Source organism: Cyprinodon variegatus, unplaced genomic scaffold (genome assembly GCF_000732505.1).
Source record: "Cyprinodon variegatus isolate N-32 unplaced genomic scaffold, C_variegatus-1.0 Scaffold128, whole genome shotgun sequence".
NCBI lineage: Eukaryota > Metazoa > Chordata > Actinopteri > Cyprinodontiformes > Cyprinodontidae > Cyprinodon > Cyprinodon variegatus.
This window is the reverse complement of record NW_015150581.1, coordinates 104,933-127,540: the sequence shown is the minus strand read 5'-3', so window position 1 is coordinate 127,540 and position 22,608 is coordinate 104,933. Positions and strand designations below refer to the sequence as shown.

At 37.9% G+C, this 22,608-nt stretch overlaps 2 protein-coding genes across 2 annotated transcripts; both read left to right on the top strand.

Moving 5' to 3' along the window:
* Positions 1-2,607: 2,607 nt before the first annotated feature.
* On the top strand, positions 2,608-8,144 carry LOC107085569 (translational activator of cytochrome c oxidase 1). Its single transcript, XM_015375959.1, has 5 exons — positions 2,608-3,092; positions 3,668-3,774; positions 4,316-4,449; positions 4,754-4,916; positions 6,992-8,144. Exons 1-5 carry the CDS (start codon positions 2,840-2,842, stop codon positions 7,199-7,201), a joined length of 867 nt encoding a protein of 288 aa, XP_015231445.1. The 5' UTR covers positions 2,608-2,839; the 3' UTR covers positions 7,202-8,144.
* A 3,677-nt stretch (positions 8,145-11,821) lies between these two features.
* LOC107085567 (potassium voltage-gated channel subfamily H member 2-like) lies at positions 11,822-22,234 on the top strand. The gene is given in 11 exon segments (XM_015375958.1): positions 11,822-11,896; positions 13,320-13,745; positions 14,987-15,380; positions 17,083-17,282; positions 17,384-17,636; positions 17,722-17,915; positions 18,975-19,083; positions 19,214-19,465; positions 21,040-21,211; positions 21,436-21,640; positions 21,749-22,234. Coding segments are annotated over 11 exon segments (2,577 nt in total). The 3' UTR covers positions 22,046-22,234.
* Positions 22,235-22,608: the final 374 nt, after the last annotated feature.

The following is a 22,608-nucleotide window of genomic DNA, read 5'->3' as shown; positions in this document are numbered from 1 at the left end:
TATATATAGTTGTAATTTTTTTAGTTTATTTTAAGAATTTCAATAGAAAATAATATTCTATTCCAAAACAATGGCATGTTTTTTTTAACCCAAATCAAAGAATTTCACTGCAGAATTAAAAAGACAAGATTTTTGTCAGAGGAAAGTAAAAATAGGCCAAACATCTAAAACAACTTTCAACAGCAGTCAGCATTGTTTTGTTTTTCTAGTGTAGGGAGAAACTGCTGAGTCCTGATCCTGTAGGTCTGCAGTGGATGCTACACAGAAGACAGGAAAGCTCTTTCTCAGAATCCCTCACTATCTTTTACAGGGCATTATCTCTGTTACTCCAGTTAAAACCAGATGTTAGTAACTGTAAAAAGATATACTTTTGTTTTTTTAACTATAGCTTAACCTTTCCTTTTCTAGGTGAGAGTTGCCAACTGTGCAAATAAACTGCTGGACTAAAGCAGCTCAACAGGAGCTGCCTCAGATGAAGACTTTTACATAAAACCTCCTTTTGCTTAATGCAGTCTATTTGTGAGGGATGCTGCTCTTTGGAGTTCACTCCCTGTCAATTTAAAGTCTGTGACTAGATGTAACTTTTTTAACACAAACAAACCCTGGTATCCTACATACATTTTTCATAAAAGCCAATCTAGAGAGTAGCTCACACTGTAAGTGCCATGCTACAGGCCTGGGACTGTGGCTCCAGCAGTCTGTGGGTGAAAGGCGGGGTTCACCCTGCACAGGAAAACACAGACAACCAGCACACACACACACGCACATCTAAGGGGGATTTAGAGACACTGATTAACCCCACAGTCATGTCTTTTATGCTGAGAGACGGAGCCGGGGTACCAAGGGAGGGCCCATACATGCACAGGGAGAACATGCAAACTCATGACAACAGCATGGCAGCATGGCAACAGTACAACAAACCGTCCAAAAGCTATTTTATGATTGAAGGTTTTTACAGAATCCTTAAAAATTTTGACATAAAGAAATTTACATTAATCACATTAGTATTTGGTAGATCAGCTTTGTTTCTGAATTTTTAACTTATGGCTTGTCTTGAAATGTAAGAACTTTGTCAAATTCTAATCTGTCTTTTTCCATGTTGTGTGTGGAGTGAAGTATTCTTCCTCCCTGAGTGGCCTTTCAGACCATGTCAGCAGGACAACAACTGTCTTACCTGTAGCCAGCACCTTCCCTTTGCTTTTAAATTGTTTTGGGGTTGTCATGCCACAAAACTTTGTACCACCGCATGTCCATCTCTGGAACCTGACATAACTTGTTTCCTTCCTGTGGCGTGTGTTGGTCGGGTATCCCCATGGTGTTGTATTTGTTTATAATTGTTTCAGCAGATGAAGGTGGAATTTTCTGCCGTCTGGAAATTGTATCCACCAATGAACCAAACAAATAAAATGCTAGAGTTCTCCTCCCGTGATGATGTCAGATTCCTTTGGACATTTTTTTATGTTTCAGTCCTATTACCTCTAACTTTATTACTATGACCTTTACAGCTGCTGCTACTACTACTACTAATTCATCCATCCATCCATCCATCCATTATCTTACACGCTTGTCCCAATTGGGGTCGCGAGGGGTGCTGGTGCCTATCTCCAGCAGTCAATGGGCGAGAGGCGGGGTACACCCTGGACAGGTTTACTACTAATTCAGTTCATTTTATTTATATAGCGCCAATTCACAACACACGTCATCTCAAGGCAGTTCACCAGATCATACAGTCAAATTGATTCAAAGTTTTCTATCCAAGGAAAACCAGTTGATTGAATCAACTCATTGACTCGAATGCAATCCTTCATAGTAAGCATGCTTGCAGCGACAGTGGAGAGGAAAAACTCCCTTTTAAGAGGAAGAAACCTCTGGCACAGCCAGACTCAGCGGCCATCTACCGAGGCTGACTGGGGTTCAAGGAGATAGAAGCAGAGATACAAAAAGCAGCTGTAAAAGGCGTCCCTGTCCAGGAAACACACAGCCAGGCAGACAAGCTCCGAGTCAACGCCCATGTCAGAGGATGAAGAGATCACATCCAGCCAGTCAGTCAGTGAAACAGGACTACACTGGAAAAACAGGCCAATCTGCAAAATCTATAAACAAAGGTGTTGATGGCAGCAGCATAGCTGATATTTCTCTCCAGGATGATGTCACAGCCAAACAGGAACAGACCAGATCAAGCTACAATGAGAAAAAGCAGAGAGAGCATAACGTAACAGATTGACCTTACAGATTCTGTACAGAGGGAGAATAGAGAAAGAATGAAGCAAAATAATGAAATGATAAGAAAACCTGAATTGATAAACTTGATTAGCACTAATTTTAGATCAATTCAGGTGTCTTGAAACATGGATTTCATAAAAACTGAGGTTTTGAATAATTCCATCGGTGTTTATGATAATAAATGTAAGTTTGTTCGATCTTCTTATGTTAAAATCCTTTAAAAGTTCAAATATATCATAATAAAAAAGTGCTGAACTCAACAAAATAATGAAACTATTAGTAGTTACCAAGTTTGCTTTATTGTTCTATTTTTATTTTATTTGTTGTCACTTTACAATGCTTTTATTTTGATATGTCAGTGTGTGACGTCACTGACACCTCGGAAGTAGTAGTTTCACAACAAGGGCAGCTTCCTGTACTTTTTTCTCCTGAGCTGTCAAAACTGTAAGCAAACTTGAAGTTTTTTTTATGTCTTTGTTTAAAAAAAATGAATGTTAATTATAGTTGAATGAGTGGTTTAAGGGCACAGAGGTGCGGCTGTAGGAAGCGGGACAGTTTCCACATGTGCAGCAGGAGCACCGGTGTTCTCTGTGGTCACTGAGTGGGTGTGAAGGGCATGCTGGGATCCACGCTGCTCGGGGCTCTGCGGACCCTGCGCTCACCAACACTGGTCGGTTCAGCTCTGCGGGCTTCCTGCGGGGCTTCCCCGGTGTGGAGGACGCCTCCTGTCCGCAGGCTGCAGCTGTGCTCCGCCTTGTGCGCAGGACACAACAAATGGTCAAAGGTGAAGAACATCAAGGGACCCAAAGATGAGGCGAGAGGAAAAATGTTCATGAAGTATGGGATGTTGATAAGAATAGCTGTGAAGGGTGAGTTCCATATGCTGTCATATATATATATATATATATATATATATACAAATACCTACATACATAAGAAAAAAAAGGAATTGTTGAAATAAATTTATGCTAATTCTAATTCAATAATGGATTAATCATTCATTGGTATAAATTAGTTGCCTTGCAGCATGTTGGTTCTGGGTTCAATTCCCAGCCCAGCATGGAGTTTGCATGTTCTCCCCAAATGTGCGTGGGTTCTCTCTGGGTACTCTGGCTTCCCACCACAGTCCAAAAATATGCTTGTTAAGTTAATTGGCTTCTCTAAAAAAAAATCTACTTAGGTGTGTGTCTAGGATAGACTGGTGACCTGTCCATCCAGAGTGTACCCCGCCTCTCGCCCATTGACAGCTGGAGATAGGCACCAGCAACCCCAGCAAGGATAAGCGTGATGGAAAATGGACAGATGGATACATAGTTATTCCAAAATTGTAAAGAGCACATATATACATTTAGCATTTTGCATAAATATATATGTATGTTGTGTGTGTGTTTTACTTCTTCTTGTAAATGATGTCATATGTTTTAAATGTATTTTTTATATGCAGAAGGAGGATCTAACCCAGACCTGAATATAAACTTGGCCAACCTACTGGAACAATGTAGGAGCAAAAACATGCCCAAAGCATCTATAGATGCAGCGATCAAGAGTGCGGTAGGTTCAGCACTCCATGCTGCCCTACAGTTGTTTTTTTTGTTTTGTTTGTTTTTTGTGTGTGTATAATAATTTTTTATGATTTTTAGTAAATTTCTTGATAAAATGTTGGACTTGAAACGAAACACATTTTCAGCCTGAATGATTAAAGTGTAAAAGTTATAACGAAAAAGAAAGAAAAGATAAATAAAACAAATGCAGATATTTTTAAAGAAGCGAGTTAGAACTTAAAGTATCAATCTTAGAAATAGCAACATGTTTTTTTTATATCATCAAATCATTTTTTACAATGAGATGCTGATGAGGTGCATTTTATATTTATAATTTAGCGAAGAAAGCTGCAGGTTTGTCTTAACTGTAGATTTTTCTTTACTATATGCTTCTTTACATGCTTTAACCAAGAAAATATTGGAGACATTTTTCTAACTCCCAGGTTAAAGGAACTGCAGTGGAAAAAAAACAGAACCTTTTCTGTATGTGAAATTAATTTCATTAAATGGTGTGGACAGCATTAAAGTGATGTTACATGTTCTACCTACAGGAGAAGGCCAAACCAGCGTCCCAGCACATGTTTGAAGCTCGTGGGCCTGGTGGCTGTCTGCTGCTCATTGAAGTTCTGACTGACAACAACTCACGGACTCACCAGGACATCAAACGGCTGCTCAACAAGAACGGGTCAGAACCTCCCTTCATGTTTCTGCTGTCCTCTGTGGTGCCTTTTTCTCTCTGTAGGTTCCTTACACTTTAACAAAGACAGTACGTTCTCATCCACTGCTTATTAGCAGTGGATGAGAAGTGGAAGTACATTTTCCAGGAGCCTTTTTTTCTAGAAAGACAATGACACATGAAAGAAGTAAAGAGAAGTAAAGCTCTTTGTTTCTGTGCATTTACGCCACAATGAAAGAGAATCGATTATCACACATCAGTTAAACTCTGACGGAATAGAAAATAAACCGTCTGATCACTCTGTTGTCCTCAGAGGGATGCTGTCCGACGGAGCACGGCATAATTTCAACAGAAGGGGCGTGGTGGTGGTGCCCGCTCAGAGCGTCTCTGCAGAGAGAGCCTTGGAGATGGCCATCGAGGCCGGAGCTGAAGACGTCCTAGAAACTGAGGATGAGGAGGAGAAGCTTCAGCTGAAGGTTAGACTGTGATCGAGATAAGAGTAAAACAAAACTCAAAGTCTCCCTGTTAAGTCTTCCCAGATAGTTTATAAGCAGAACTAATGAAACAAACATTGAAACGTTCTGTTGACTTTAAAATGTCTTCTGGTACTGGAGAAAAATCAGAAAAGGTTCAGATCCAGTAGCCAGCAGCATCCAACCGGAAGACGTTTCAAACAGATACTCGTGCTGCGTTCAGGTACAGTGAGGCCATTCGTTTGTGGCAGGGGTCTGCAACCTTTCATATCCAAAGAGCCATTCTGCCCTGAGTCCAGCTAATTAAAACTCCTTTAGAGTCGCAAAATATAACATGATTTTTAAAATAAAAAAATTAAAAAATCTATTATTTTTGTGAAATATCTGCCATGAGAAATATGTTGCCATTTTAAATAACCATGAACTTATTTGGATTCTTTTTAAATAAGGAAAAACAAAGCGATTCATATAGCTGAAGCAAAAAAAAAAAAGTTTATAATAAATTACATATTTTCCAAGCTAATTAAAGGAACAACAGCTCTAAAAACATATTTCTGGTGCAGTCCAATATTTTTTATAAAACCCACAAAAGTGTCTAAGACTGGTATTTGTTCTTATAGTACATTATTTAGTTCTTTATATCATGTTTAGCCACTATTAAGAGCCATTGTAGAGGGTCCAAAGAGCCACATGCAGCTCCGGAGCTGCAGGTTGCAGACCCCTAAGTTGTGGGAATATTAAAACGAAACCTAAAGTGATTTATACATGTTTTATTCCAATGTAGGGAAACAGGCTTGATTAATTATTTAAACACCAACACCGACTCTTTTGAAGTTTATATTGTATAATTATCTATCCAGCCATTTTTATGCTTGGTTATGCTGCTTTTATTATAAAACCCAACGTCCAGTCAGCTCTATACTTCCTTATTTTTAAGTTTCAGAACATTATGAAATTCAATAATTTCAAGGAACATTTGTGTAATCTCTTAGTCTGTATCTGAACCTCCATTTTAACCTTTAAAGATAAACCTAAATTATTTACTTTACTCAAGTTCTTTTTTTTTATGTTGTCACATTTACTACATATGAGCCACTTTGAGTTGATTGAAATGCAAAAGTGTGAACACTGTCTCCTTGTGGCCACAAATATATGACCCTGAAGGTTTCAGGACTGTTTCCTTCATTTTGTTTTAAAGGTGAGTGTTAAAAATAAAAACGAAAAGCTTTGTCGTCTTGTTTGGACCCCTGAATCATTTATTTGATTTGTACAAAAATAGATAAGAAAAACACCTTTATTTTAAAAGGTTTATTTGGCAAATGATGTTTTGACATCTTGTTAAAGCAGCTTTAAATATTTATATAAAAACTATGAGTGTAGGTTATAAAAATGTATAATCTAGATTTACATTCTAGCTTTTAAAGATTTTCTGTTTTAAAGTTCTGGCGATCATGGTTAAAAAAATGAAACTACTCTGTTGTCGTATTTTATGCTTTAGTCTGATTTAAAATCCATTTGATCATTACTTTAAACTCCCACATCTGAGGTTGTTCTGCTAAATGAAAACAGGATGATATAAACAGTTGTTTTTTATTTATGACAAACATGAAGCAAAAATCTGAACATTAACCAGATTTTTTGTTTTTATTTTTGCATTTAGTTAATTGCTTTAAACATGATGGTATTTCTATTGTTCTTTCCATCAGATTAGGAACTCCTTTTGTTTTCCAAATTAAATCTCATAAATAAAAATGTGTCCTTTTTTATTTTGCAAAGGTTTTATGTTTTACTTTATTTTTAAAACTACAACAAAAAAGTTGTGGTTTACGAAAAGTGACAAATTCCCTGTAGTAGATATTTATAAAAAATAATAAATTAAATTTTAATAAAGATCATGCATCATATGCAGTTTTAAACAGTTTTCGTAGTAGACCTCTGAGCAAGAGGGTTAAAATGAGTTCAGTAAGTGGTATTAAATCCCAACAACAAGCTGTTTTTCTGACTGCTAATGTTTTCCAGGCTTAGGAAGTGAAAGACTATGAATATACTAACTGCTGGTTCTGTGCGTCTCTCCCCAGTTTATCTGCGCTATGTCAGACCTAAACAAGGTGCGGGGCTCTCTGGAGGGACTGGGATTACAGATCACATCTGCAGGTTTGGAGTTTGTTCCTCGCAATCACTCTTCTCTGGACCAGGAGCAGATGGAAGCTGCTTCCACTCTCATAGAGGCCCTCACTGACTGTCCAGATGTAGTGAGAGTGTGGGACAACATCCAGGCCGACAGCTGAGACATTTGGGGGACACTGCATTTTTGAAATACCTGGAGGATTTGCCATCTGATACTTTTAAATAAGAGTGTTTGCTGAAAGCTGTGTGTGTTCCACAAAGAAGAGACATTTTCAGGAAGAAATCTTCAATGTTTTACCTGGAAAAACATTAAAAAGAATTAAACCCTTGGTACCATTAGGGAAAGAGTTGTTGCTTTTATTAGTCCATCCATGAAGAATATTATTTAGTTAGCGCTACAGGAACAAATCTGTTACAGCGTTGATAAAGAGTGAAAGGTTCAAATGAAAACATTTCCCTAGGATGCAGTAAATAGATTATCCCTCATCATAATCTAAAATCTATAAATTGGCTTTTCGTCCCTTAAATTAGGTTAACTGACAGAACTTTCCCAGATTTACTGTCAGCTCTGTCTTCAGTGTAGCTGGGGAGCAAATGCAAAGGGCTTGCATCCTCTGATATTGATTTTAAACATCATTTGTCAACCAGACAGTTAAACAATAGGATAATCTCAGAACTCCTTAATAGCAACGTCTTTGCAACGTCCAGCTTGACGATAGCGGAGATCTGGACATAAGACAAACCACCATTCATGCACTCATATTAACAGACATGGTAGAGAGACCAATTAAGCTAACTGATGTTTACGGACAGTGGGAGGGAAATGAAGTGCCCATTCGTTCACAGTGAGAGCAAACCTAAAACCTTCCTGCTGTAACTGCACCATAATGCAGCTTAACTCTAATACAGCTGGACGATCAAATCAGATGCTTTTCTTGTTTTTTTTCTTTCACTTTGAAGTCAAATATTTCCACTTAAAATGCCCTAATGTTTGTACTCTGAGATCTGGATAATTATCCTTGCAAAGCAAAGTGATGAAATAACTCCCTGCATTATGTGCCTTTATATACTCAAACAAATTGCTGTATAGATGTTGCTATTTAACATTTATTTGCTGGAATGAGAGAAAATAAAAGGGCTGGAAATAGTGTTCATATTCAGGACAACCATATTACTTTGAGGTTGCATGTTGAGGGCCCCTACATATTAAACTAGGATATTTACAGTATATCACCAAAATGAGTACACCCCTCACATTTCTGCAGATAGTCAAGTATATCTTTACATGGGAACAACAATGATGGCAATATCATTTTAACAAAATGAAAAGTCTGTTTATAGCTTATATAACAGTGCAAATGTAGTGTTCCCTCAAATGAATGCAATATATACAGACATTAATAACCAAACCCCTAAAGAGTGATTTCATGGGGCTATAGAAAAGCATGAAACAAAAAACAGGGCAATATTTTATCATTTATATTAGGAGAGCTGCAAAAGCAAAGAGTTAATTTTGGTTCACCACTGAATGAAGGGAAATTTCACGTCATTTAGTTTAAATAAAATTTCACATTGTTTTAATTGAAATTTGTAATTAATTTTACTTTACATAAAAGCCATTAAATTGAGAAAATGAGTTATAAGAAAAAAATTAAGTGCTGAATAAATATCTACTAAAGGATAAAAATGTATAATTCAGGAATATTACATATTTTTGACTTTTTTTAAATGTAAATTATGAGTTTTAATCAAATCAAAATTAGAACTTAACTAAACCCATGAAAATTCAAGTCATTTTTTTAAAAATTTGGTTCAAAATAACATTTAGCAGATGAAAACTGGGATCCTAACTCAGTATGACTGAAACTATTACCTTTGATTTAGAATCATAATTAAAATAAAATGAAGAAAATGAAGTGAAGAAAATAATGAAATGACTCCAATGGATTTATAAATCACTATGTCTGTTCCAGTGCATATCATCATTAGATTTTATTTCAGTATTATGTCTTCAGTACAGGGGCCATAACTGGGACCAGGACCATTTCTACAGGGGCTCTGGGCCCTGTTGGCCCCTATTTAGAACCAACCAGGCCCCTAAATGTCCAAACTGAGCACTGTTTGTCATTTTCCCTCCAAAATATTATGAAACACATTAGTGCAACAGGGTCTCAGCTGTGCATAGGGAGCAGGTGTCTTCAGTTTTGTAGTACAGTACAGCTCCTACATACTCTCTCATACAGGTCACTGACAGCTCCAGCATTGCAAAGACTCTCTGAGGATCTAAAAAAAGATGATGTGCTACAAGAAGATTGCCAAAACACTTAAACTGAGCTGCAGCACAGTGGCCTACTTGATCCAGCATTTTTTGAGCGAGATTGTTCTTTCAGTAGGGAGCGGTAACATCTGGAACAGCATCCCTCTCACTTTAGAGAATGCTTCACTTTTAACACATTCAGGAATCAGTTAAAAAAAACTGGAAAACACGATCCCCTCACTCCAGAAACTGGGTCACAGGGCACGAAAACAACCCAGAAAGCAAGGTTTAGGGGTGGCAAGCTCTTGAATATCCACAAGCTCCATGATGTTATGGAAAAATAGGAGAGCGTTCCAGTGGCAGCATGGGAAGTTCTGGTAAACGCTATGCCCAGGAGAGATAAGGCAGTTCTGGTACTGGTCAAAATAAAGACCCTTCAGGAACATTCAAAAAGGGCTGAACTCACTTTTGCTATGAGGAGTTTGGCTTTTAATGTCTGTATATTGTGTAATTTTGAGGGAACAATACATTTATACTATTATATAAGCTGAACACAGACAACTTTTCATTGAGTGCAGTGACATTTCTTCAGTGTTGTTCCTATGTAAAGATATTCAGTTTAGTTTATTTATATAGCGCTAATTCACAACACATGTCATCTCAAGGCACTTTACAGTTCAACCAGACCAACCTCGAGCAGAACCAGGCTGTGTGAGCAGCCATTTGCTGAGGCCAACTGGGGTTCAAGGAGACAGAAGCAGACATACAGAAAGAAGCAGGGATACAAAAGGCAACTGTCAACCGGCTCCACAGGCGGCCCCATCCAGAAAACACACAGCCAGGAACATGAGGTCCGAGCCAGCTCCCATATCAGGATGCAGAGAGCATATCTAGCCAGTCACAGTCAGAGAAACAGGACTACACTGAAAAACAGGTAGATCTTGAACTTCTATAAACAAAGGTGTTGATGGCAGCAGCATAGCTGCTATCTCTCTACAGAATTGTGTCACAGTCAAACAGGAATAGACCAGATGAAGCTACTATGAAAAAAAAAAAAAAAAAAAACAGAGAGCATACTGTCAAAGACTGAACTAAGAAATTCTGCAGTGGGAGAACTGAGATAAAATTAAGCAGAATAATGAAAAATGGGTCCCTATGTCCTCCAGCAGTCTAAGCCTATAGCAGCATAACTATAGAGATAGCTCAGGATAACCTGAGCCACTCTAACTATAAGTTTCAAAAAGGAAAGTTTAAAGCCTAGCCTTAAAAGTAGGCAGGATGACTGCCTCACAGGCTAAAACTGGTAGTTGGTTCCACAGGAGAAAAGCCTGATAACTAGCAGATCTGCATCCCATTCGACTTTTAGAAATTCTAGGAACCACTAGTAAACCTGCAGAATGACAGTGAAGTGCTCTTTTAGGAATATATAAGCATAAGCATATACATAAGGAACAATCAGATCTCTGATATAAGATGGAGTTTGGCCATTTAAGGCTTTATATGTGAGAAGGAGGATTTTAAGTTCTATTCTGGATTTAACGGGAAACCATGAAAACGGAAAAAATGGTAGAGCATTCATCCATCTTCTTCACAGCTGAACATATACATTCCTTCTTAAAACATATTTTTTACAGCTTTGAACTGACATAAAAGCATTGATGTTGAAGGTATACCTAAAGGTCACTATAGCATAATGTCATAATGGATCATTACCTTCTCATATTGCTATATTGTGAGCACCAAAGTCAATGACGACCAAAATAAGATGCATAAGCAGTAATGAAATGAATCTACGGTTACATGTGATCCTTTAACATGAACTCCCTTATGTAACGGATAATTAAATGTACTCATCAAATCAAACGCCTTCCAAGAACATCACTGTGCTGATGGGATGTTAAAAGGGAAACCCTGTGTCTGTCTCCCCACTGCGTTATCATCAATGCCCAGCATTGATTTTCCCCTTGCTTCCTGTGAACTTCAGCGTGGCATCGATTGGCCTCCAATATAGGCGTGCTGCGGGGCAGTCCTCTGCTTTGTGCCAGCCAGAACAGGGGGTTTAACACTGACAACAGCAGTCATACGGTGGCAACAAGAAGAGACTTTGTTCCCCCCAAACATTAATCCAGAATTCTAGAGGACGGAAAATAACACAGATTTTTTACGGATTGAGATTAACAACAATCTAACTTTCTGATTCCAATCAGGTATGTTCTGTTTATTTATTCTATAAGGTAAAGATCTGATCATCTACTAAGATAATAGCTGTATTAATGAGTAGCATAGGCTTATACTGGTAACTGTTCTAAAGAAAATCATACTAATAGACAGTAGGCTATAGAGCCAGAACACATAGATAATAAAGTCTTGGAATGTAAAAAAGTACAAAATGAGATCTAAGAATTTATCTTTGGTCATATTTTGTTGATCCTCTTTCATCCAGCCAAGGTTTAGATCTGCTCCCATGAAGGGTGAGGATCCGCCCATCAGGAGCCCTGAATGCTGTTCGCTTTCATCACCCAGGATGGAGCTGCTGAGCCCCCCACAGGGAAAGGATCACGCTCAGAACGTCACAGAGAAGGTCACGCAGGTATGAGGGGCGAGAAGCTCTTGTTGCCTTGTATAAAAAAAAAAAAAAAAAAAAATTAAAATATGTTTAAAAGGTTGAAGGTGAAAATAACATCAGTGTTTTTGTTGTTTAATGAAAATTTGCTCTGACTGAGAAAATTGGTCAAACAAGCTGGACTTTCAGTGTCTTTTTTTAGGCTAAATTGTGACTGGATTAGGGCTGCAACTAACGATTAGTTTGCAAATCGATTAATCTGTTGATAATCTTTTTCCGATTAATCGATTAATAATCGGAGAGTCAAAGGTTCCTCAAAGATTAAAACCAGGTGAAACTTAAACTTTCTCACTGAAGGAGTAATAATATTGACTGACAAAAACATTTTTTTATCTTAAATGCTTAATGTTTACATATTTCTTGGTATATCTACTGCTCTAAGTGGGTCGCTCTGTCAGCTAAAGGTGTGTTTACAGTCTCTATACTCCAGTTAATGATTAATTGATTACTAAATTAGTTGATGATTATTTCAATAATGGATTAATCACGATTAATCCGATTGTTTCAGGCCTAGACTGGATGCATGTGCTGAAATATTCAACTGGTTTTGGTCTGGATTTTCCATCTTTAAATGAAAAAAAAGGCTATGAGGATTTAGTGTTCAGAGACCCAGGATGGATTATGTCTGACTTCACCAACTCACTTATTCACCAGGAAACGTTGCTCTTCCTGTGACTCAGAGCCATCACAGTTCAGCGTAATTAGAGCTACCCTCTCTGAACTAGAGGAGAGACCAGGAGCTGATGCTAATTAACCCTCCAATGGAAAAATCAGTGGGCGGCTTGGTTGTTAATAAAGATGCATTGTCCAACAGTTCAATCTAGAGCTATGAGTGTTTACCAGCAAAGCCCCCCCTCGGGGCCTAACAGTTCTGCATCGCTGGACTGTGGACATTAAACAAATGCTTAAAAAAAAAAGGATGCATCAACCTATGACCTTCCAGTTCCCGTCTATCGGATGATCTATCTGTGTAATTTATGGATTCATATGGCTAACAGACATGGCTGGAAGGTCAGAGGTATTTTTCAGGAAAACAAATGTTGATTCGAAATTAGGCGATTAACTCAGCTCAGTTCATCCTCACAGCCCAACAGTCAGCTTGGACAAAATCTATCAAAGGACACTGATGACATGATGTCTTCAAGTAAATAATCTTTTTGACATCTTGACTTTTTCCAGGGGTTTCAATTTAGATCATGGTCAAGCTTTTATACCTACAGGGACAAAACAAAAGAACACGAGAACATAATGTCTTCTAGAAAGGTCTTGTTGGTACTTTTAGTTCAGTGAGACATAAGATGTCAAACTACTTAATAAAGTTGTGCATCGGATGTTAATGTGCATTAATAAGCAAGCATGAATGTCAATAGATGAGAATATTGTAATCCTTTATCTGTAGGTGCTTTCTTTGGAGTCAGACGTCCTTCCTGAATACAAGCTGCAGGTGCCAGAGACGGCTTGGTGGATCCTGCTTCACTACAGCCCCTTCAAAGCGTTTTGGGACTGGATTATTCTCCTCCTGGTCCTCTACACAGCTGTTTTTACTCCGTACTCAGCAGCCTTCCTGCTGGACGAACATGGCAACCTACGGCAAAGGAGATGTGGCTACACCTGTAACCCTCTGAATGTAGCGGACCTCATGGTGGACGTGCTATTTATTGTGGACATAATCATTAACTTTCACACTACGTATGTGGACCACAATGACGTGGTGGTCACGCAGCCGAGCCGGATAGCCAAGCATTACATCAAGGGCTGGTTTCCGATTGATCTGCTTGCAGCGACACCCTTTGACCTTCTCATGTCCCGATCTGGGTCTGATGAGGTGACAATACTGGTTTCTTTGCCATATTTTGCTATGCAGTTCTTTTACAAAAAGGTTATAATTCTTCCCTATTTTGTGTTTTATTTGGGATTGTATGTATTAAACCAACACAAAGTAGAGCATACTTTTAAAGTAATACATAAAAGAATATTCTCCGATTAAACGGAACAAAATATTCCTCTTTTTAATCTACATGGAAACATTGTGTGGCAGAAAACATCCTGAATACAGCATCCCTCTATTGAACACGGTAGTGATAGTGTCATGATGTGGGATTCTGTCATTTGCAGGTACAGAGAAGCTTTAAGAGTTGAAGGAAAGGTGGGAGGAGCTAAAATAATGACAATGCTAAAAGGTATAGTGGAGGATGTTCTTTTTCCAGGTGGATCATCAAAATAAGTGATTCTCATAATTGTCAATCATTCTGGTGATATGTTTACGTAAGGCTATCCTACGTGCTCGTCCCCATTTTCACTTGCCTGTGGTGAGTCTGACATAATAGAAAAATTTCAAATCTTCTTTTGGAACGTAAGCTTGTATGAGCGATGCAAACAGCAAACTTTAAACAAAGCGTGCATGAGGAGAAATGGGCTCCTGCATGCTCTGTCAAATGTTTAGACTTAGATTTATTTTGTCATTTTGTATGAATGTAAACAAAAACAAAATTTCATTTAAAACAGCTCTAGACAATTTATAAAGTGCAGCCTTGAAAAACATTAATAAATACATAAAAAGAAAGTAGTAATATAGATATATGACTGTATATTTACAGTTCTAACATTAATAGTTCATAATTTAATAGGTGTTCCCTCTCGGAACAGGATACAGGGTTATTCACGTGCATTTTTTTACCTGATACCAATCTAACTCTGATGAATGATCAGATTACTGACCGATCAATTACTGATGAATGCATGATTGATATTATGCCATGTGAGTGGAGGCTGTAGCATTGACATAAACATTGTTAATAAAGGGGAACTGTACACTCAGATCTATCTGATCGGTGCATCTATATTAAAAAGTACTAACCCATGTTTTGCTGAAAAAAAAAACGTGTATCTGTTGCTTTTTATGAGCTACTTTGTGTTTGACTCACACAATCCCAATAAAACACCTAAGTCCTAATATACTATAATTAAAAGGTGAGGAAGTTCAAGAGGATGGAATACCATGTCAGATTATTTGATCTAACTCTACCATTGTTTTTTTGTTTTTTCTGTTACCCATTGAAAACAAAGATGGTGACCTTAACAAGCTTGCTGAAAACAGCTCGGCTTCTGAGGCTGGTCCGCGTGGCCAGAAAGCTAGACCGATATTCTGAATACGGGGCTGCTGTCCTCTTCTTGCTCATGTGCACCTTTGTGCTCATCGCCCACTGGCTGGCCTGCATCTGGTACGCCATTGGCTTTGTGGAGAGGCCATACACAGAGACCGGCTGGTTAGACAACCTGGCCGAACAGGTAGGGAAGGCGTACAATGAAAGTGACGCCACCTCTGGCCCGTCGGTAAAGGACAAGTACGTCACAGCCCTCTACTTCACCTTAAGCAGTTTGACAAGCGTGGGGTTTGGAAACGTCTCGCCAAACACCAACTCTGAGAAGATCTTCTCCATCTGCGTCATGGTGATTGGATGTGAGTTGGATTCTACTTTATAGGAATGTCTGAGCTGCTAGACCAAGAAACACCTACAGAATCAATTAGAAGCTGAAAGATTGTCCCAGTCTGCTTAAAATATGAAATATTTTCTTGCAATGGTGTAATCACACTGGAAAAACGATCTAGAAATAAGTATAAAAATCTTAAATTAAGTATATTTACCCTTAATTTGAGGAGGTAAATAAGTACAGTAGTTTGCCAATGGAATGAGTATTTTCAACTCTTAAAATATATTAGATAATATGCACTTGAAATAAATAAGACAATGCTATTGTGTTTTCTTATTTTAAGTGTAAATTGTCTTGTTCCATTGGCAAAATGTATATTTTACCTACTCAATCCAAAAACAAATGCACTTATTCTAATAAAAAATTACTTATCTAGATTTTGAATAATTCCAGTGCACACAATTCACATCTAAAATACATATTTTATAGTTGTAAATTAAGAACATTCAGAGGGAATAATTGTTTAAAACTACAAATTGCACCATTATCAATCTATAAAGTAGATGTACCTGAACCATTTTGATTTTATTTTTATTTATTTTTTTTAATGTGATTTCAATATTGCAGTGCAAAAAATGTTAATGTAAAATTGGTCAATTTTCTTTGCCAATGGAATAAGACAATTTACATTTAAAATAAGAAAACAGCTGCAGTCTCTTAATTCAAGTGCATCATATCTAATTATCTTATTTTAAGACTCATTCCATTGGCAGATCATCTAATTTACCCACTCAAATTACAGGTAAATAAAGAATTTTAAGATTGTTTTTGCAGTGTAGGAAGATTTTAATCTGTGACCTCTGACAAACAGTAATAGACATGCACATAAAAGTGACTAAGGCACATCCCCCGAAATATGAAGAGGAAAAATCTAAACTAAAAGCCTTAATAAAGTTTATTATATTTCAAATTTTTGACATACACTTTTTTTCTTTAAAGTCTATAATAGTATATTAAATCTTTTCTTTTTTTAGTTAGTGCCAGAATAATGAGAGAGCAAAGGAAAGCAGAGAAATACTTCCTTATTTTATCCATTTAAATCTCTAGAGTTGTGCGCATTTGGTTGCAAGAACCCAGTTCTCCATTCTGGGTCTCTGGGCTATGAAAGAAAAACAGTCTCATTGGAATCTGCCTTTTTTTTAAATCGAATTTTAAACACTGAATTTTTTTAACAACGAATTTTAAACACTGAATTTTTTTAGACATTGAATTCCTTACACTCAATTTTTATCTAGTAAAAATTCACCAGAAAAAAATTCAGCTGCAAAAAAATTCAGCTGAAATTGGCCTCATACTGCGTCTTGGGCGCCGTATAATGGCAGCCCAGTGCTCCCAAAGGGGATGGGTTAAATTCAGAGTACATTTCTTCAGAGTCAGATCAATAAAGTCCATTTATTATTATTAAAATATCTATTTTAGACCAAACAAAATTTGGACTCCTTAAAAATCATTGAAACACCAAAAGGAATCCTGACAGATCCTAACGAGCCATATTGTAGGGCAAGATTTGTTGCCTGGTTACAGTGGAGGAGGGGGCCAGCTTCTTATTGACTACAACTGTACTTGTCTACTTGAAATGAACGATACTCTTGTAAAGGCAATACTCACTTCCCTGTACAAGAAAAAACTGCCGCTGACTTATTTTTTCTTTTTTTTCTACTCTGTCACAGCTCTTATGTATGCCAGTATCTTTGGAAATGTGTCTGCTATCATCCAGAGGCTTTATTCTGGCACGACCCGCTATCACACCCAAATGCTGCGGGTCAAAGAGTTCATTCGCTTCCACCAAATTCCTGGTGGTCTTCGCCAACGACTGGAGGAGTACTTCCAGCATGCCTGGTCTTACACAAATGGCATAGACATGAATGCTGTGAGTAGATCAAAGGTGTGTCCTCCTGTAGCACCAATAATCTGTATTCACGCGTTTTAGCGCTGACATGAGGACGGTTTTGATGTTGGGTTTTTTTTAAGGTCTTGAAGGGGTTTCCGGAGTCCTTGCAGGCAGACATCTGTTTGCACCTAAATCGCTCTTTGCTGCAGAACTGCAAGGCTTTCTGTGGAGGGAGCCAAGCGTGTCTGAGGACCTTAGCTATGAGGATCAAGACAGTCCATGCACCTCCAGGGGACACTCTGATCCACTATGGAGACTTCCTGGACTCTCTCTTCTTTATCTCACGTGGTTCCATCCAAGTCATGAAGAATTATGTTGTTGTAGCTTTATTAGGTACAAATATCTCACTTTAATCTTGAAACAATGATCAAACATTCTTCCTGAAAAACCCCATAAAAATGCATCTATCCTCCTGTAGAAAAGAATGACATATTCGGCGAGCCTATCCACCTGTATGATGAGCCGGGACGGTCCAACGCAGACGTGTACACCATCACCTACTGCGACCTCCATCGGATTCCGAGGGAAGACCTTCTCGACGTTCTGGATATGTACCCAAGCTTTGCAGACAACTTCTGGAGAAACCTGGAGATCACTTATAACCTGCGAGATGTACGTTGCCAGTTGGTTTATATAAAAAAACAATAAATGGAAAAAATAAGATAAAAGTTATTAAATAGTCAGGGAAAATTCCACAGGAGTTCTTATAACTAGTACAACATTTCACACGGTGGTCCATGTATTTTTATTACCGGTATAAACACAAAGTGGTGCATAATTGTGATTTGGAGCTAACCTTCAGAGGAATTATTTGGGTATTGTTCTAGCTGTTCTGCACTCAGGTTTTTAATCCATGCCTTAAATAATCAGTAATATTTAGATCTGGGCTTTAACTGGGTCATTTTAGCATATGATTACAGTTTGTTCTAAATGTCCTTTTTAAATCTCCCTGTGTTTCGCGTCTCTCAGCTCCCAGAGGCTGAATCTCTGGCCCAGTCTCTACTGTTGTCCTTCCTCTAACAGGTTTTCTTCCAGAATCTCTTTGCATTTAGCTTCATCCATCTTTTAATCAACTCTTACTGGGCCCCCTTTTACTATTGAAGAAAGGCATCAACACAGCATAATGCTGCCACCACCCTGTTTCAGAGTGGGAATATTCATCCTTTCAACAAATATCATGGCCCTCTTGGCTGCTTCTGTAAAAATTGTCCTTATTGTCTAGCCTGTCACTTTAGATGATCATTTTTGTTAAATTTGCAGTTCTGTTATATCTGTTGACGGAACAGAGCTATGTCAGATATTAAAAACCTTTAATAACTTTAACATTTTTCTACCACATCCCATAGCTCAAAGATGCTCCCTGACTTTTTAGCCCTTCACAAAACAAAAGTTTATGGTTTTTTTTTTTTTTTTTTGCTGACTTCATTTTTTATTCATTTTTGTGACTTCTGATGGTAAGAGGCTGCATTTTATTCAGGGATTTAAGAGAAAAGCAAGCTTAACACAAATGCATTTGACACATTTCAGACTTTTATCAGTGAGGAAAAAACAAACATTTATCCTTCTTGTTTTGTTTTCTACTTATAACTTGTTGAAAAAAATGCAGAAAGGTTTTAGGGGTATTTTACAAAGTTTTATATGTGATGATTTAACTCTGGATAATGTGATTAGCAGACTGATCAAATGCCTCCAATAATCACTGATGAATCTGGGGAGGATGATGAATATCGCCACAAACCCAGGCACAAAGTCCACTCCCTTGACTGCAGAATAAGACCAGGTAATTAAACGTCACTTTAAATAAAGCTGTAATGACATATTTTCCAGCACTACTCTTCCTGCCTTAAATGTAGTGGCTGCAATGGTGAGATGGGTCATTGATAGAATGACTGCTTTGCTGTCATGCTCAGATGGAATCGATCATGAAGACACGTACCCTCATCGCTCCTGCCATCACTCACCTCCTCAGGCCAGCTGGGAGGACCCCTGGAGCTGTGACTCCTCCTGTTCTCGGTCCAGTGAGGGTCTGTCGAAGCCCAACACTCAAAGCTCCAGACTGGAGCATTGTCCCACTGAAGATTCCAGTCGGCAATATTCCCCCTCTGTGGCTCTACAGCTGCCTCTAAGTGGCGCTTCGGTGGGGAGGGACCAGAGTCAACAAGGTAGATCAGAGTCTTGATTATGTTTGCATAAATGTTGCATTTTAAACATGCATTACCAACAACTTCGGATTTTATATGACTGTATCGTAAGGAATCTCTCTTCACCTTCATTTTTGTCTCCTTTTAGCTTTGGTTCTGCATCTTTCACACAATTTGGCCAGGTTTTTCATTGAGGGAATTTTCTTTTTCCAAATTTTTAATATGTCCTTGAACTCTGTGTCCATTTAACTACCTGGTACCATGGAATCCCACTCAAAATGCATTTTTTTGCACACGGATCTATAAATAAGTTTTTAGTGTTTAAATTGAATTGAACATTATTGATCTCACATTGAAGAAATTTATCTCTGCATTTAACCCATCCACTTAGGGAGCAGTGGGCTGCCATTGTGCAGCGCCCGGGGAGCAGTGTGAGATTAAGGGTCTTGCTCAGGGACCCAGAGTGCCAATCTCAGGATTCAAAGCCCAATGCCCTAACCACTAGGCCGCCACTCCCCTCTTTACATTACCTTGTTTACTGTTAAAATGTCAATTGTAATAATGGTACAGTCACAGGAATCCAAAGCCCTTTACACTATATTTACCCTTCATGCACATGTTTAATGGAAGTATATGACATTAGGTTTTCCTGTTCATTTCAAGTCTTTAAATTTATATTTATGTAAAATCAACATGTTTTTAACAATTAAGTTGGTAAAAATCAAATCTAACAGGTGATGCATCTTGATTTATTGACCTTATCATGTATTTTATAGCTTTTCAAAGCAATTTTTACTGATATTTTTACCCATCATTTCTAATTTGAATAAAGTTTTACTTTTCTTCTTTTTTATTTCATGGTGGAAAAAATTTAATCCGGCATGATTTCCAGTACATTTAGGTATTTTGTAAATGTGATCTTTTTTTATTCTGGAGAACTCGCATTTAAACTGTTAAAAATGAAGAAATGTTTGATGATTTATTGTAAAACTTTACATAAATTGGCACAATTAACAACAAACAAATTGCTTTATAATGTTTTTCTGGCAGACATTTTTAGAATAAAAAAGAATTCAGCTTTATTGTCATTACACTGTCACAAGTACAAAGCAACGAAATGTAGTTTGTATCTATCCAGAAGTGATATACAGGATATAAATATTTACTTACATGTGCAGAGAGAATATGCATGTATTGACTATGAATGGTATATAAAAACAGAGAGTAATTGTAAGAGGCTATAAAATGAATAAATATTGAAGCTATATACAGATGATAAGGGAGAGTTAGGATATGGATTATATATATATATATATATATATATATATATATATATATATATATATATGAGTGAGGTTATAATACAGGATAAATAATGACAGATAATAGAGGATAAAAGATTTGCAGATTATGTACAGCTATAATTGAGAAGTATGTGTGTTTTTTTTTTGTCTCCAATGAGATATCTGTTAGATAAAAGATTTTACATAGACATAAAATCATAACAGTTATTGTTGCTGCTAAATTGTTGACATTCCTGCGCTTCCGTGATTCCCCAGATGATTTTTATTAGCTCTCCTTTCTGTTTTTCTTAGGTTCACCCTTGGATCTGCCAGGAATGTATCGATACTGGCCAGTACAGCAACAGGTTTCCAGTCATGTTTTATCCTCCTCCATCGATAACCCAAACGCCCCACCACTGATCGCAGAGGAGAGGCCAAGTGAGCTTGAATCTCAACTTGAAGTTCTCCAGTCACAGCTTAACAGGTAAGCTTTTGACAGATCAGTTAATTACCTCCTTCCTGCTTCATCTAAATCTAATTTAAGAGCTTTTCCTATTCTAAGACAATGTGCTTGCAGTATGTTCCAGTGTGTTCTGTTAGTGAACAGCTCCAGCTGCCATGGTTTCCTTAAATCACCTGAGGCAAAGCTCTAATCTGCATGCTGGTAGTCATGGAGGTCATTAAGTTCTTTCTCTGTGAACTCCATAGGCTGGAAACTCGTATGACGGCCGACATCAACGTCATTCTCCAGCTTCTACAGAGACAGATTGCTCCAGTTCCCCCAGCATACAGCACCGTGTCACCCAGTACGCTGCCCATTGACTCATCTTCTCTGTATGGGACTGGGGCTCCAGCATTGCACAGCATTTATCCAGATTCCCCAGATCAGATGGACAGCAAGGTATCCAAACAGGTATGGAACCAAACTGAAGGACCATAAAGGACATATTTTGACCTGGATTAATGTTTTATAAAAGTCACAGAATAATCTTAGTTTTTTCTTTCTCTCCCTTTAACTCAGATATTGGACCAGGTGGATCTTAAATCCTCTAAGAAGTCTCAGGAGTCCTTATCCAGTGGCATCCACATGACAGCAGCCTCTGATGACACCACGTTTATGACTGTCACCCCTGAAACTGAGACTTGTGTTGGTTTAACCTCCTCGTTAACACAGAAAATCCCCAAATCAGTACCTGAACCCCACTCTAGACTGTGTGAGACTGTCCGCTACCCCTCTTTACCCGTGAACCTGGACCTGACCACAGGACGGGCTGAGATCCAGAAACATACCTCAGACCCGGTGCTGCCTGCAACCTGATTGGTCGGCTTCACCTGGAAAGGACTCAAAGTTTCTCTCAGGTTTTTGGACAGAAGTCATACAAGAAATCTACCCTGTTTTGTTTCCAGCAGCTATCGGTCAACACGTGAAAGGAAAAATTACATGCAGTGCCTTGTAAAGGTGCCATTAGTGTTTTCATGTAACAACCTCAAGCTTTGTTTGGATTTATTGGTATTTAATATGAAAGACCAACACAAAGTAGTGCATAGTTGTAAAATCAAACAAAAATACCTACCGGTAAATACCAAGAGTATCTTGGTGCAAGTTCAACCTCCCACTAATTCTTTGTATTCTCCCTTTATCTTCTAATTAACTCCTTTCATTCAGTCTCATCAGATTCCATTTTCTCAATTCAGGGTCAAATGCAGTTTTTTTTCTTTCCATTTTTTTTTATACACATGCGGTTTTGAACGGGTCAGATAATTCAGTCTTGATTCATATGATTTGTGACTCCCCTACATAGTTTAGTGCAAACTTGAAATTATATATTTGATATTCATTAAGATGTGATTTGATGAGAGCATGAAAATGAATATAAGCTT